The sequence below is a fragment of the Plecotus auritus genome, assembly GCF_963455305.1.
Source record: "Plecotus auritus genome assembly, chromosome: 4".
Classification (NCBI taxonomy): domain Eukaryota; kingdom Metazoa; phylum Chordata; class Mammalia; order Chiroptera; family Vespertilionidae; genus Plecotus; species Plecotus auritus.
Genome location: NC_137775.1, coordinates 71,373,632 through 71,390,552, shown reverse-complemented (window position 1 = coordinate 71,390,552; position 16,921 = coordinate 71,373,632). Strand labels below are relative to the sequence as shown.

Sequence of the window (16,921 nt, the reverse complement as noted above, 5' to 3'; positions counted from 1 at the left end):
AGATAAAAATTATACCACAAATTCTCTGAATTTCAGAAAACAAAAGAAAGGGAACAGACAATATATAGGGAGAACTGATTTAAGAATTTTCCACTTAAATATGAATACATTAAAATATAGGAATCTACCTCACTTGCATTTCTCAGCAAATTCCCCTATCACTCTCATAACCCTGCCGTTTGTTTTCCTTATCACAGCTCTAATTTAACATGTATTTGAGTTATGTGATTAATACCTATGTCCTTCATTGTATCTCAGGCTATAAGAGGGCAGGAACTCTGCCAGGTTTTGCACACCATTGTTACCGCAGCATCTAGATTTCTAGAACAACATGTGGTGTATTAGCTGACAGAATGAAACACCTTTAGAGAAATGTCAGTTGCGTGGCATCACTACTACTACACCTTAGCAGAAAATAGCTACATACTAAGATTCATGATCATGAAAAATTCTATTTGTAAATTAGAACCAATCATCAGTATACTGATTACTATACTTTTCAAAAAAGGTATTTCTTGTCCACAAATCCATATTTTAATCAGTGTCTCAGGACCTGATAATGAATGGGAATATCTGTCTCCCCTAGGATAGAATGTACTGCAATATGTTTACCAGCTACGTGGTCCTCAGAATCCCTCTATGGAGTTGCTTATGCAAATCCTCCCTCTTATAAATCTCTATCAGCCATCACTAGTCAAATTATGTTTGCCTGGTGTTTCCCTGTAAATACTGCAAATCTGTTTCCTGTACTCTCCCCAAAACTGATGGGAAGTTAATTGCTCTATAATTGCTTGCTATGTTTCATGTCCCCATAATGAGTAATGTTGCCATGTTCTCATCCTCAACTACCTGATTTGTCAATAACAGTTCCTAGAGCTAAGAGGAGTAGAGATGAAAATAATGTAGTTGTAGCAAGACTTGAAATAGCAGAATTATCTGAAATAAAAGTAGGCTAATAAAAAGAGAAGAAATTAGCTAAACAAAGTATTGCCTAAACACAGATCCATTAAATATAGAACATTAAAGTTGACATAAAAGAGAATAAGGCTTTTTAAAAAAATCCTCACCCAAGGATATGTTTTTATTGATTTTAGAGAGAGAGAGTAAGGGAGAGGAAGAGAGAAACATCAGTTGTCCCAACCAGGATTGGAACCTGCCACCTTTTTGGTCTATGGGATGCCACTCCAACTAACTGGGCATTATAGATCTTCCCCTAACGATATATTTCTTTTTCAAAACAAATCCTTACTTTTGAAAATATTTGGTAATTAAAACAACAGACAAAAAGTTCAAATTATAGGTAGGCATGAATATAATATACCTATGCAATACACATGAGGAAATGGTAAGTTATGAAACACATGCTTAAAAATACTATAAAATCTTGCACAAACATGAAGACACAACTTAGAGAATCACCAAAATACTGTATTTTTAACTTGTAAAAATCAAAATTGAGAAAGGTATTTTCTCCTTTAAAATAACACTTTTAAATATAGGGAATTTATTATATTACTCTTCTTTATGTGTGCTCTTTTAAATGCTCTGTGATAGAAGATTCAGCCCATGTTACTTAACCCAAGGTCATTTTTATTTATGACTCTATTTGTTCAGTTAATGTGAAGTTGGGAGAAAAGACTACAACCAGAGATGAAGAGTATCAATATATATTTGTGTCTGTGATTTTAGGAACTCTTCAACCACACAATTTATGCTCGGAATCCTAATTGTTAAGATTCAGTACCATCTCATGAATACATATATGAAACCTATGGGTCAGATTTTCTTTGTGCAAAGCTCTATCAGTATTCACATGGAAAGTATAAGATTTTAGATCTTACCTATTTTTTCAGACACTTCAGTGCTTTGAATCAGTCTTAAATGGCAGGGCCTGGGATTCTGTTCCCCCTTTAGTGCAGTCAGCTAGGATTTTAGTGTTTATAGAAATAAAACATTAAAAAGTAATATTTCCCATAGCAAACATTGAGAGACTCGGGTACTTTACAAGTCCAAGTTTTTTGTGTTGTTTTGTTTTTTTTTTTAACAATGTAACAATTTTTGTAAAACAGTTTTAACTCTAAATGATGAAAATCCTACACAGGAATGACTGCTACATTTTTAATGCACCCATAAGAGAAACCTATTTTTTGGTAATCTTGTAAGTAGAAGAAAAAGCCAATTTTTTATGTTCAAGAAGTGCTGACTAGAAGACAAGGATTTGGTGGAACTCATTTGCATCTTTAATACCTTTTGGGACCTCCTGGTTCCTGCCAAACTTAATTTCCCTTATTAAGGCAAATCTATTAAATTTCTTTTTCTAATGCATTAATCAAATTAGAAATGAGAACCATCCTGTTGTCTTTTGCAGAAGGTCATGCATACAAGGAAGAGGCATATGGAACTGTTTCAGGAGCTAAATCAGAAATTTCAAACTTTGGACAGATTTCGGGATATACCAAATACAAGCAGTATGGTGAGTATGTTTTGCTTCATCAGTACTTGATGCCATGCTAATAATGTGTCCCATTTGCTATTATCCCTGCCCTCCAGGAGCTCCTGTTTGTCTTGGGAACAAGATTTGGATCTGTAGAGAAAAATAACCCCCCAAAAATGTACTTTGGAATGTGCTAAGAGGCAAATTAGGAATGACAGAATCTTGAAGCATTTTTATTCATATTTCAGATGCTCTCATTTATAAGTTTTAATTGAAATTAGTAATATATCAAAATATTTTAGCTTCACCTGGCATTTTTATCAGAGTTAAAAATTAACTAATATACAGATAATTAAATTTTTCCATTTTTTTTGAAGGCCGGCACTTTAAGGTTATAAAATGTTACCTGAAATCAGAGTGGTCTGTTTTATTTCTAGGAGATTTGGGATACACATCAACACTGAGGGCTTTGACTGCTGATGTAACTATTCTCTCCTCATTCATTCCCACTACTACAATCCTAACATCTGACTTCATCAAATAAAATGATATTTTGTGGTTACTACATGCATGGCACAGTCAGAGCTCTATGGAAGCTGCATAATTATTTGTGAGTCTAGAAATCAGTATACTAGTAAGAAGCTCACCAAGAACTATCTGATCCTGAGCAAGTTGCGTGGCTCAGGTTCCTAAAGTTCCAATTTCTCTTAAATTGAGCATAGAAAACAGTAATATGTGTTTCCTCCGTGCCTCATAGCACTTTCCAAAGCGGGTAGGGCACTTGTGAGGGTCAGAAGCTAAGACGCAGCTGTAAGAAAGAGAGCTGGGATTGCTCCTTGACACTCCTCTTCACTCCAATATGGTGTTCTTCCTTTTCCTGAACCTCTGCAGTCCATGGATGGACCTCCTCCCATCATCTGGGATTTTGAGTATCTATCTATCTATTGCCCTAAGGTACATGGGGTTTGATCACCTCAAACTTTAGTGACTATTGTATATGTGTCATGAGTCTTAGTCCCAGCTTTCCAATCAGTAACATTAACTTTTGAAGAAGAAGAATTTATGTATCTTTATGTTTATGTTTTTCTTGTGTTCCTCTCAGTACTAGTATAGTCCTGGTCATGGTAAGTTATCAATAAAGTGCTGTTCTTGATTTATTGCATGTCTATAATAGTTCAACCTGTGTTTATTAAATGATGGGTATAAGAAATACTATACACTTCGGCTCTGTTCTGTAAATAGTTTATGTATATATCTACCTATTTTCCTCATTATACGAGGAATCGTGCATTATGTGAGATCACCATCACAAAGCTAGACATGTAGAAGATACTTCAATGTAATGAGTAGTTCTCTCTCATCTCCAAATATTAAGCTGTCAATTTTTAGTTAGCAGACAAATGAGAATTGCATTATTGAGATTAGACCCAAACACATTAGCTACTCATTTTGGAATATTGAAAGCTAACATTGAAATAAATTGAAGAAACTTTATTTGTTTAAACTAAAAGGAGAGAGTTATGCTTATAAACCTGAAAGGGTTATGCAACAGATACAGCTGGCTAGCTGCTATAATATGATTGTAATTTCCCCTTGTGGAATGCTCTGGCTATTAAATCATTAATGACACGAATATCTGTATCTCAGTTTCCTGACAACCAAAACAGTCTACTAATTATACCACATTTCTATAGTAGCATGTCTTTTCTAAAAAAGATTTATAAATATTTATCATCTGGGAGGTAGGAGTAGGGAGGATAGCATTGTCATTGCTGCTTAACTATTGTCCTAAATATCTCAGAGCACAAAAAATGTTTTTCATTCAGTTTTGATTAATAATGAGCATGTATGTGAGTGGGCCCATTATCATTAATTTAGTTATATAATTCATAGTGGCATATTGCTAATGAAAAACTGCACAATTGGGTAGAGAAAGACATTTTCAAAACAAAAATCTTGATAAAGTATTTTTTTTTTTTTTGCGACTACCTCAAAACACCTGCCTAGCTCTGCAAATTATGGTAATTATGTAGAATTTTGGAAATCAAAGGCAAAGCAAAAGACCATTTAGTTCCTTTCCCTGCTTCCAGGCTGGACAAAATTTAAATCACACTACAAAGAAAAGGTGGTGTTAAAAGAACTCTTTTACTTTGGATGTCTACCCCAAACTAGTCTCCATCAAGATCTCTTTTCCACCAAGGAGACTCTCCAAATTTTTGCTTTTAGAATATAGAATAAACATATCCCTTCTCACTTTGTCTCCAATATTGGTAGAAGGAAGGGGCTTAACCGCAAGTGACAGCTAGCCTGTCCCTGGACCCATGAGTTATGGGAAACAGACAGCTCTGCTGTGTTTGGGGTCGCTCTGAATTCTCGTGTTCAGCTAACATTCTATTTCTGTTTATACAACCCTAAGACCAAATTAGCATTTTTGGAAGCTTCCATGCATATTGGCTTATATTGAGTATATAATCGATTAGGCCTTTTCCACCCATGTTGCATTTTGACTGCATCTTCTGTTCTGTACTTTAGCTAAAATAAAAAAAAAACAGCTGCAAAAATTTAAGAAGTTATACTAACTCTGATTAAATCTTATAAGATTCAGGCCTCCATTGAAGCCTGCCCTGGCCCTGTAGTTCTGTCAAATTCAATGATCTCTTTGGGCTGTTCCACAGTTTATCATTCATTCACTTGAACCACTGAAAATGTTACACCTTTCCATATGAGTGTAGGCTCCACTCTTGTCACACTCAACCATACAGGAAGATCAGTAGTTTGTAGGCACCTGCCCTTGACTACCAGACCTCCTCCCTCCCTGCAGATCCTGTCCTTCTCTGATTGCTGGGTGCAGTAACTCTTCAGCACTAAAGAAGCATGGGGCCTCTGCCTAAAGGTTGTCTACACATTTGTGAACAATGGTGAGAACCACACTGCGGCTGGGATGCCAGAGGAGATGAACATGAAAGCCAACCTTAGTTTATTACTCACTAATAGAACCTCTTAGAAAGTTAATCACTCATGTACTGGCAATAATACTCTTTGAAATTAGAATCTACATTCTGACAGAGTTTAAAATTGGCCATATTAGTTCATGTATCCATGGTGCTTGATCTTCAAAATATAAAAGGAAAATCATACCTGTTCCAAACATAATAAAACTCCTAGTTTCAAAGCAAACAAACTCACACTTCACATACCAAAAATTCTTTTTTTTTTTTTTTTTTTTTTTTTTTTTTTTTTCATTTTTATTTTTATTTTATTTTTTTTTTTTTATTTTTTATTTATTTTTTTTTTTTTTTAGGTTTTTTTTTTGTTTTTTTTTTTTGTTTGTTTTTTTTTTTTCAAATTTTTATTAAGGTATTATATGTGTACATATCTTATCATTGCCCCCCACCCCCACCCCACTCCCATATATGCCCTCACCCCCCCAATGTTTTGCATCCGTTGGTTACTCTTATATACATGCATATAAGTCCTTCAGTTGATCTCTTATTTCCCCCACCTCTCCCTAACCTTACCACTGTAATTTGACAGTCTGTTTGATGCTTTACTGCCTCTGTAACTATCTTTTTGTTCATCAGTTTATAATGTTTTTCATTATCCCCAAATGAGTGGGATCATGTGGTATTTTTCTTTCATTGACTGGCTTATTTCACTTAGCATAATGTTCTCTAATTCCATCCAAGTGCCTACAAATGGTAGTAATTCCTTCTTTTTTACGGCAGCATAGTATTCCATTGTGTAGATGTACCATAGTTTTCTGATCCAGTCATCTGCTGATGGGCATTTAGGCTGTTTCCAAATCTTAGCTATTGTAAATTGTGCTGCTATGAACATAGGGGTGCATATATCCTTTCTGATTGGTGTTTCTGGTTTCTTAGGATATATTCCTAGGAGTGGGATTACTGGGTCAAATGGGAGTTCCATTTTCAGTTTTTTGAGGAAACTCCATACTGTTCTCCACAGTGGCTGCACCAGTCTGCATTCCCACCAGCAGTGCACGAGGGTTCCTTTTTCTCCGCATCCTCGCCAACACTTGTCGTTTGTTGATTTGTTGATGATAGCCATTCTGACAGGTGTGAGATGGTATCGCATTGTTGTTTTGATTTGCATCTCTCGGATAATTAGTGACTTTGAGCATGTTTTCATGTGTCTCTTGGCCTTCCTTCTGTCTTCTTTCGAAAAGCTTCTATTTAGGTCCGTTGCCCATTTTTTTATTGGATCATTTATCTTCCTTTTATTAAGTTGTATAAGCTGCCTGTAGATGTTGGAAATTAAACCTTTATCAGTGATACCATTTGCAAATATGTTCTCCCATACAGTGGGGTTTCTTGTTGTTTTGTTGATGGTTTCTTTTGCTGTGCAAAAGCTTTTTATTTTGATGTAGTCCCATTTGTTTATTTTCTGTTTGGCTTCCATTGCCCTAGGGGCAGTATCACTGAAAAAGTTCTTTTGGCATATGTCTGAGATTTTGCTGCCTGTGGATTCCTCTAGTATTTTTATGGTTTCCCGTCTTATATTTAAGTCCTGTACCCATTTTGAGTTTATTTTTGTGTATGGTGTAAGTTGGTGATCTAGTTTCATTTTTTTGCATGTATCTGTCCAATTTTCCCAACACCATTTATTAAAGAGACTGTCTTGACTCCATTGTATGCTCATGCCTCCTTTGTCAAATATTAAATGCGCATATTGGTTTGGGTCGATATCTGGATTCTCTATTCTGTTCCATTGATCTATATGTCTGTTCTTGTGCCAGTACCAGGCTGTTTTGATGACAGTGGCTTTGTAATACAGCTTGAAATCTGGTATTGAGATCCCTCCTACTTTATTCTTCTTTCTCAGGATTGCTGTGGCTATTCGGGGTCTTTTTTTATTCCAGATGAATTTTTGGAGAGTTCTTTCTAGGTCTGTGAAATACGCCGTTGGTATTTTAATGGGGAGTGCATTGAATCTATAGATTGCTTTGGGTAGTATGGACATTTTAATGATGTTGATTCTACCAATCCATGAACATGGTATGTTCTTCCATCTGTTTACATCTTCCTCTATCTCTTTTTTCAGTGTCCTGTAGTTTTCCGCATATAGGTCTTTTACCTCCTTGGTTAGGTTTATTCCTAAGTATCTTAATTTTTTTGGTGCGATGGTAAATGGGATTGCTTTTTTAGTCTCTCTTTCTGTAAGTTCATTGTTGGTGTATAGAAATGCCATAGATTTCTTGGTGTTAATTTTGTATCCTGCTACATTGCCGAATTCATTTATTAAGTCTGTTAGTTTTTTGATGGAGTCTTTCGGGTTTTTTATGTACAATATCATGTCATCTGCAAATAAGGACAGCTTTACTTCTTCTTTTCCAATTTGGATGCCTTTTATTTCTTCTTCTTGTCTAATTGCAGTGGCTAATACTTCCAGTACTATGTCAAACAGGAGTGGTGAGAGTGGGCATCCCTGTCTTGTTCCTGTTCTTAGGGGAAATGGTTTTAGTTTTTGCCCATTGAGTATGATGTTAGCTGTGGGTTTATCATATATAGCTTTTATGATGTTGAGGTATGATCCTTCTATTCCCACCTTGTTGAGAGTTTTTATCAAGAAAGGGTGTTGGATTTTGTCAAATGCTTTTTCTGCATCAATTGATATGACTATGTGATTTTTATCTCTCAATTTGTTTATGTGATGTATCACATTTATTGATTTGCGGATATTGAACCATCCTTGCATTCCTGGGATAAATCCTACTTGGTCATGGTGTATGATCTTTCTGATGTACTGCTGGATCCTATTTGCTAGAATTTTATTGAGGATTTTGGCATCTACATTCATGAGGGATATTGGCCTGTAATTCTCCTTCATTGTGTTGTCTTTATCTGGTTTTGGTATTAGGGTGATGCTGGCTTCATAGAAGGAGCTGGGAAGTGTTCCTTCCTCTTGAATTTTTTGGAATAGTCTGAGGAGGATAGGTTTTAGTTCTTCCTTGAATGTTTGGTAGAACTCTCCTGTGAAGCCGTCTGGCCCCGGGCTTTTGTTTGCCGGAAGCTCTTTGATGACTGCTTCAATTTCTTCCATAGTTACTGGCATGTTGAGCTGTTTAGATTCTTCCTGATTGAGTTTTGGAAGGTTATATTTTTCTAGGAATATGTCCATTTCCTCCAGGTTGTCCAGTTTGTTGGAATAGAGTTGTTCGTAGTATTTTTTAACAATCCTTTGTATTTCGGCGGGATCTGTTGTTATTTCACCTCTTTCATTTCTGATCTTGTTTATTTGGGTCCTCTCCCTTTGCTTCTTGGTGAGCCTGGCTAGAGGTTCATCAATCTTGTTTATCCTTTCAAAGAACCAGCTCTTGGTTTTGTTGATCTTTTGTATTGTTTCTTTGGTCTCTATGTCGTTTATCTGTGCTCTGATCTTTATTATTTCCTTCCTTCTGCTTACACTGGGCTTTTCTTGTTGCTCTTTTTCTAACTCTTTGAGTTGTTGGGTTAGGTAATTTATTACCCCTGTTTCTTGTTTTTTGCAGTAGGCTTGTAGAGCTATGAACTTCCCTCTCAAGACTGCTTTCGCTGTGTCCCATAGATTTTGGATTGTAGTGTTTTCATTGTCATTTGTTGTCATGATGTTTTTTATTTCTTCTTTGATCTCTCTGGTAACCCAGTCATGGTTTAATAGCATGCTGTTTAGTCTCCATGTGTTTGATTTCTTTGGGTTGTTTTTATTGTAGTTGATTTCCAGTTTTATGCCACTGTGGTCTGAGAAGATGCTTGATATGATTTCTATCTTCTTGAATTTGAAGAGACTTTGCCTATGTCCCAACATATGGTCTATCTTTGAAAATGACCCATGTGCGCTTGAGAAGAATGTATATTCTGTGGCTTTGGGGTGAAATGTTCTGAAGATGTCAATTAATTCCATCTGGTCTAGTGAGTCATTTAGGATTGATGTTTCTTTGCTGATGTTTTGTTTAGAGGATTTGTCCAATGGTGATAGTGGGGTATTAAAGTCTCCTACTATGATTGTATTGCTGTCAATGTCTCCCTTAATATCCTCCAGGAGTTTTTTTATGTATTTGGGTGCTCCTGTATTGGGTGCATATATGTTTACCAGAGTTATTTCTTCTTGTTGGATTGCTCCCTTTAGTATTATGAAATGGCCTTCCTTATCTCTTGTTATGTCCTTCAGTTTGAGATCTAATTTGTCAGAAATAAGTATTGCTACCCCAGCTTTTTTTTCAGTTCCATTTGCCTGGAAAACCTTTTTCCATCCCTTCACCCTCAGTCTGTGTGCGTCTTTTTTTCTGAGGTGGGTTTCTTGTAGACAGCAGATATATGGGTCGTGTTTTCTTATCCAATCTGTTACCCTATGTCTTTTGATTGGGGCATTTAATCCATTTACATTTAAAGTTATTATTGATAGGTACTTATTTGTCGCCATTCCTATTCTTTACCCCTGTGTTACTTCTTCGCTTCCTGTTTCTTTCTTTCTTTTTTTTTTTTTTTTTTACAGTAGACCCTTTAGCATTTCTTGCATTGCTGGTTTGGTGGTAATAAATTCCCTTAGTCCTTTTTTGTCTGTGAAGCTCCTGATTTCACCTTCAATTTTGATTGACAGCCTTGCTGGGTACAGTATTCTTGGATTCAGCCCCTTCCTTTGCATGACTTTGTATATTTCATTCCATTCCCTTCTGGCCTGATGAGTTTCTGTTGAGAAATCAGTTGCTAGTCTGATGGGGGTTCCTTTGTATGTAACTTTCTGTCTCTCTCTTGCTGCTTTTAAGATTCTTACTTTGTCGTTGGTGTTTGCCAATTTAATTATAATGTGCCTTGGCGTCGGTCTTTTGGGGTTCATTTTGCTTGGGACTCTGTGAGCTTCTTGGATTTGTGTGGGTTTTTTCTTCCCTATATCTGGGAAATTTTCTGTCATTATTTCTTCAAAGAGGTTTTCTATTCCTTGCTCAGCTTCCTTTCCTTCTGGAACCCCTATTATGCGGATGTTGTTTTGTTTCGTGTTGTCCCAAAGTTCCCTTAGACTCTCCTCCTGCCTTTTAATTTTTTTTTCTAGAAGTTGCTTTTCTTGGGTATTTTTTTCCATCTTGTCTTCTAGCTCACTGATGCGGTCCTCTGCTTCTTCTAGTCTACTCTTGATGCTTTCTATTGAGTTCTTTACAGCAGCGATGTCATTTTTCATTTCTTCTTGGTTCTTCTTCATTTCCTCTTGGTTCTTGCTCATATTGTCGAATTTGTCTTCCATTCTTTTCAGCCACCTTATGACCATTTCTCTGAATTCTTTTTCTGGAAGGTTGCTTGCCTCCATTTCGTTTACTTCCTTTTCTGGTGATGCCTGCTTTTCTTTCATATGCGGGCTGCTTCTTTGTCTCCCCATGGTCTCTCTTCTCTGGGTGTCTGGTTATGTAGTTCTCTCTCTCCTGGGTTGATTTAAAGGCACAAAATACAGCACTACCAGGTACAACTCACAAGGCACTGAACAGGAATGTATTCACGATATTAATAACCTCCAATAAAGGTGACCACCAGAGAAAGGCAAATTAGGTGATAGGAGAGAAAGAAGAAGAGGAAAAAAGAAAGAAAGAAAAAAAGAAAAAAGGAGTGTGAAAATGAAATTGGGAAAAGGGAAAGTAAAGAGAAAAAAAAAAAGTAAGAGAGACAAGAAAGTGACTAAGAGAGAAAGGGGAACAGACTATATATATTGGGGATAAAACTCCAATAGAACAATCACTAATCCCAGCAAATGCCAGCAACAAGTGCCTGGGGATTAATACAAACTACAACACCAACTAATATGGATTGAGGCAAGGGAAAGCTGAAGCACAAAACAAACAAAAAAATAAACAAAAGAAGAATAAGCAAAACAATCTCACAAAAACAGCATAAAAATTGGATATAATCTACATTCAAGCAAACAACAACAAAAGGACAGAGAGAAGGACAAGTTTATGGATAGCTCAGACAGCGAAGGGAGAGGTGTATGTGGACTTGGAGCAGGGGATTAGAGATTAGATATGTAAGTAGGGTGAAATTTTAACAAGGGGTAAACAGAAAGAATAGGGAAAATCTAAAGCAGTAAAAGGGTAAGACAAACAGGACACTGAAAAGGGGGAGGTTAGGAAGAGAGTGATGGCCTAAAGGTAGAGTTGAGATAGAGTAAAACAATGCTAAAGGAAAGATAAAAAATAGAATGTAGAACCCTAATCCCAAAATAAAATGAAGAGAAAATAAAATGACACTTTAAAAAGAAAAAAAGATAAAATAGCAGTAGTAATAATACGGATTGAAAATAAAAATGTAATCATTAAAAAGGTAAAATCAAGTGATGAAAAAAGAAAAAAAAGTTTCTTGATTAAAAGATGCAAAAAATGAAAATAAAAAAAAATAAAAAAATAAAAAAATAAAAGGTAAAAATAAAATGTGAAGTAGTGAAGGTCATTCACTTCCTCTGTTTTTCTGTTTGGCACGCCTGTTTCTCAGTCCAGACAGTATTGCAGTTCCCTGCGATCCACTGCTCTTCGGTGTTGTAAGCCAGTCCTGATTTTAAGCAGGCGGTGTGTCTTAATTTCTCGTATTCCTTTATTTTTGATTACGCAAGAGTCAATTTGTGATTCAGCCCCTGGGTGGCAGTGTTTCTGGATTGACTTCCGGGTCTATCTATGGCCTCTCTAGGCAGTGTTAGAGCCTTCTTTCCCTGTGGCACTCGCCACCGGCCTGTGGGCGTGGTCTGCCTCAGAGCTGACTCTCTGATGGTCACTCCCCGCTCCGATCCCCAGGTTCCAGAAAAACAACTTTCCCCTGCAGTCTCCCAGGGTGTCCCCAACTGGGTGATTCTATGTATTGGGCTTAGTAATCAGAAGCAAGAATTTCAAGAGGAAAAAGCCCAAGTGTGCGAACTCCAGGACTGCGAGTAAACCCAGGCACAAAGGGAGCGCACGGGCTGCGCGTAAGTCTGGACAGCCTGAAATTCTTAGGGTGTCCCTGCACTTCAGATCAAAATGGGTTGCTTTTTAGAGTGCCCTTCTCTTAGCAGCTCTGAGGACCCCTTTCCACAATCACAGATCACGCCAGCCCCTACAGCCACGGATTTTTCTAGGCACAGACTTCCCTGGTCCTCCAGCTCCCGCAAAACGCGCGTTCCTCTCTCCCGCCGGGACCAGAGACCTCACCTTATCCCAGGCGAAATCTGACCTTTCCGTGGTGGAGTGTAGAGCTCCTCTGAACCCGTGTGCTTGCGCCAGTTGGGGAGCGTTGTTCTGGGGCTCGCAGCTGTTCCTGGGGTGCCGCAGTTGTGGATTCTCAGGCTTCAGATAAGCTCCACTTTCCGGATCAAGATGGCGCAGACTCCGCGTCCAAGCCCGCAGCTCCGGGAGGGGACCCAGCCGCAGTTGGTGCTGCCAGGTCAGGGGAACCCCGTTCAGCAGTCCCCCACCTCCTTCTGGAATTCAGCTGTCTCCCAACCAGCCAACAAACACTCCTTGTGCGTCCCTCAGCTGTTCTTTCTTTCTGCTCCGGGACAAGGCTCAGAACACGTCTGTCTATTCCGCCGCCATTATTCCAAAAATTCTTTTAAGATCGAACTTTCTGTTAAACTAGCTTCCCAGAAAGCTTGTTTAGACACAGCGCTTGCCTAAGAGATAAATCTACCCTGTGGCTTGATTTGGCATAATTCACACCAGTGAACATCTCAATTGATGACGGATGATTCAGGTCACTGTACTGCCCCCAAACGTTTAACCATTCCCCATCGCCTACAACATAAATTACAAATTTACTAGCCTGGCATACAAAGCCCTTATTCACCTCTGCCTGTTTTGGGTTTTTTTCCCCGCTATTCCTTTTTAATCCAACTAAAATAAATTGCTCATTGTTCTCATAGTTGTCTCATCTCCATGCTCTCTGGATTTTTACTTCATAGCATGCATAACTGTTCAACCATCCAACCTCCAGCTCCACATGTGTCTTCATGACCAAACCTATCCTTCTTAGCCAGCCCTAATGTCACTCTCTTCAGAAAAGGTTATGTGCTTTCCACAAAAATAAGCCATCTCTCCACCCTCCTCTGAACTCCCACAGCACAGTTCCTGGATCGTAGATATATATATATACATACACCTCCATTTAACTGTAAGTATCTTCATAAGTATGATTACTATAGTGTGAGCATTTCTTAAATACCAGGTGTTATACTAGGCGGCTCCACTTTTCATTTTTGCAACCCCACAAAGTAGGCAATGAGCTGCACATTTTGCTAACTCCTTTCGCCCACAATACAAAGCTTATCTCTGTTTTACAAATGTTCACGTTGAGGTTCAGAGAAACTGAGTAAATTGCTCAAGGTCACATTCATATAAAATGGAGCAAGTGGAATTTGGACCTGCATGTATCATGCTGCTTTTTCATATTTGATTGATCACCTTATTCTCCCTAATGCCTAATATGATGCCCAGCACAGAGCAGCTGATAAATATTGGTTGGAAGAAAGGAGGGAGAAAAAAGGGGTGATTTACAAAACTTCAAACTATTAGACTAAATCAGAATTAATCCCTTGATTAATCCTACAGATGAACTTTTTATTAAATCTTTGCTATTAGCTATTTTTTCTTATCTGTCGTCATGATGAAAGCTAATAAGTGCTGAAAACATCTATTGTATTTAGGATTTTTAATAATTTATTTTCTAGTTATGATAAGTATTTCTACAGGTTGTCTTTTTTCTTTAGAATGATTTCTAATATACTGAGTGGAATGCAGATAATAATTCAAGTACATGTTTTATATCTCCCCAGCTAATTTGATTATATTTAGTAAAAGGCCAGAATTTAGGGGTGAGGAGGGGGATAAAGGACACGCTCAGCATCTATAGTTGTTTTAGTTTAATTTTCTCTAAGGAGCTTTCAGTCATGATTGCCTTCTTGTTCTTTGATGTTACTCAGCTTAGTCTATCCCATTCCAGTTAGCAAAATGTTAGGCTATAGAAACCTCAACTGATGTATCTACTCATATTTATTTAGCATCTATATAACATACAACATGGAAGATTTAGGTGGAGTCATAATTAGGCAGAACTTAAATCGTAGGTAGCAAGAGGTTGTATACTATGAAACATAAGAAGGAATGGTACCTGGTAAAGAGGTTTAAAAAAAACACCCTTATATTGCTGGATATATTTTCTAAAAAGCTGTGCTCTTTGAACAGAAAAATAATTTTTATAGAATTACTGTGCCACCAAATGTATAAAAAATTGTGGGAAATGCATAACAGCATTTTAATATTCTAAAAGGATAATTTCTTGAAGAAAAACTAAGCAATGATATTAATAAAAATTCAGTTTTATGAAATATGGCCAGTTTGGGTAACTGTTTTTATTATTACATAACATGCCCCATTACATATCCTCAAAGATCTTACCAAAGATCCTGGTAAATACTTACATTTTTGCATGTAATCTTAGCAGTAATTGATAACTACTTCCTACCTGAATGTATAGCCATACTGACACAAGGTGCCCAGAACATCATCTGCTGTGCCTTCCATAATATTAGTCACTTCCTTTTATTGCTGGAATATTTTAGGGTAAGTTAAATAAGGTGTTCATCAGTTTTCTCAATGAAAGAAAACTGAAATCAAAACCATTTCCTGCAGCTGGTCACAATTTAAAATCATCTCTGTAGCATATAAACTGGATTAAGGTCACAAACAGGCTCTCTTCCTGGAAACTTCAACAAGCAGCAATCCTAGTCATCAGATGAATGACTCTCTTATCCTCTCTTCTCAACAGGAAAACCCAGCACCAAACAAGAATCCATGGGACACTTTCAAAAACCCCAGTGAATACCAACATTACACCACAATCAATGTCTTAGATACAGAGGCAAAGGACGCTTTGGAACTGAGGCCAGCAGAGTGGGAGAAATGTCTGAATTTGCCTCTGGATGTGCAAGAGGGTGACTTTCAAACCGAAGTTTAACAAAATCAAAATGGACTGAGATGGACACAAAATTTATTGCACTGACACTTAAGACTTGGGAAGCCTGACATTTCTATCTGGACAGCGTGACTATCCTATGTCAGGACCTTCACATGCCAAATGTCAGTGGTGTTTGAGTATGGTAACTTCTCCCTGGCCAGGCTAGTGGAGAGAGGACCAAGTGTACAGTTCTGACCATCCTGTGTTGTAAGTACCCGTGGAATGGATTTGTAAGGTAATCTTTATAGATAAACCTCAAGCAACGATTCATGTTGTAACCGCTTCATATGGTTTAGTTTTCAAAAAACTTCACCATGAAGCACAATGTATATATTTATGCAGTTTTTAAAGTTTATAACAGTCTGTTTGGCCATTACTACACTTTTTACTTTATAATATAAAAGCAAAGTTTTTGTCATTAAATGAATGTTTGTTGAGCTACATTCTTCATTGCTTTAAATGCAATAAAGTAATAATCTCACTTTTATATGAATAATATATTTCACATCTTTATTATTGCAGTTTTCTCTAGAAAGCTCTGAGTAGCTTTCTCTGCTGCAGCTGTGTATAAAATATTTAAAATGTTGTATGGTGTAAATAAACTTTTGTCTACATATCAGTTTTTTAGTGCATTTTATTTTAGATTTGTTGAATGGAAATTTACATATTTATAAACTTTTTTTGAATACAGATACTGAAAATGTATTCATGGTTTTAATAGCATACCGTTATTACTCCTTTGGGGCTAATGATTTCTCAAATGTAATAGTAGGTTTGTACAATGCCTCTGTACTTTCTACTCAAACAGCTTTCGGAAAAATGTACTATGTCAATGGGGCTTGTCAGAAACCTGCTGCCATCATACCCTTACACACACACACACACACACACACACACACACACGTGTGTGTATTTTCTTCTATCTTGTGGCAAAAAGACAACTAGTAGGAAACAGTAAGTTAACATACAAAACATAATACAGGGAAAATGTATATTTTAAGTAACTGCATGTTTCACAAAAGAAACTACTTATACTATAGTTCTTGATAGCCTGTAAAAATGAGAACTTATTCAGGGTTTTAAGGACTCTGTATCTTCTCAAGCAGAAGGAAAAGGGCAGTGGGAGTATTTGGTAGGTGATTTCTCTCTGGTTTGAGAAGTGGAAGTCTAAAGTGAGCTGCCTGCAAGTCAGTCACTAGTGCCTCTGTAGTGTCCTCTCTAGTGTCAAAGCCACCCCGGTGCATTGGAGGAAGCACCAGGGAAGGAATTCAACAATTCTCTTTTTTGTTTTGTTTTTTGGTTGGTTTTTTTTTTTTTGAGGAATGGATGATGAGATTGTGTTTTTCAGTCTGAGAGAAGTAAAGGGAACGGAGAGGAGATTGGGGTTTTCTAAATTCCTAGAGTGTTTTAGATTAGTTCGTTGTTAAACCTAAGATGCATGGTTTTCTGTGGTCTGTTAGAAACTCAAGTGAGCTGCTCCTGCCACCCAGGACCTTGGGGACCCCACCCTGTAGGCCATGAGGCGGGA

The 16,921-nt window shown here is 37.3% G+C and overlaps 1 protein-coding gene across 5 annotated transcripts in view; it reads left to right on the top strand.

Moving 5' to 3' along the window:
* Positions 1-16,011, top strand: part of ADGRB3 (adhesion G protein-coupled receptor B3) — a 724,811-nt gene extending 708,800 nt beyond the window's left edge. For all 5 annotated transcript variants that reach the window (XM_080665754.1, XM_080665753.1, XM_080665751.1 and 2 more), the window contains 2 exons: positions 2,369-2,473; positions 15,205-16,011. In XM_080665754.1, the coding sequence (XP_080521880.1) occupies positions 2,369-2,473; positions 15,205-15,393 (294 nt within the window). In that variant the 3' untranslated portion in view covers positions 15,394-16,011. The remainder of the gene's footprint in view (positions 1-2,368; positions 2,474-15,204) is intronic.
* The last annotated feature ends 910 nt before the right edge of the window (positions 16,012-16,921 follow it).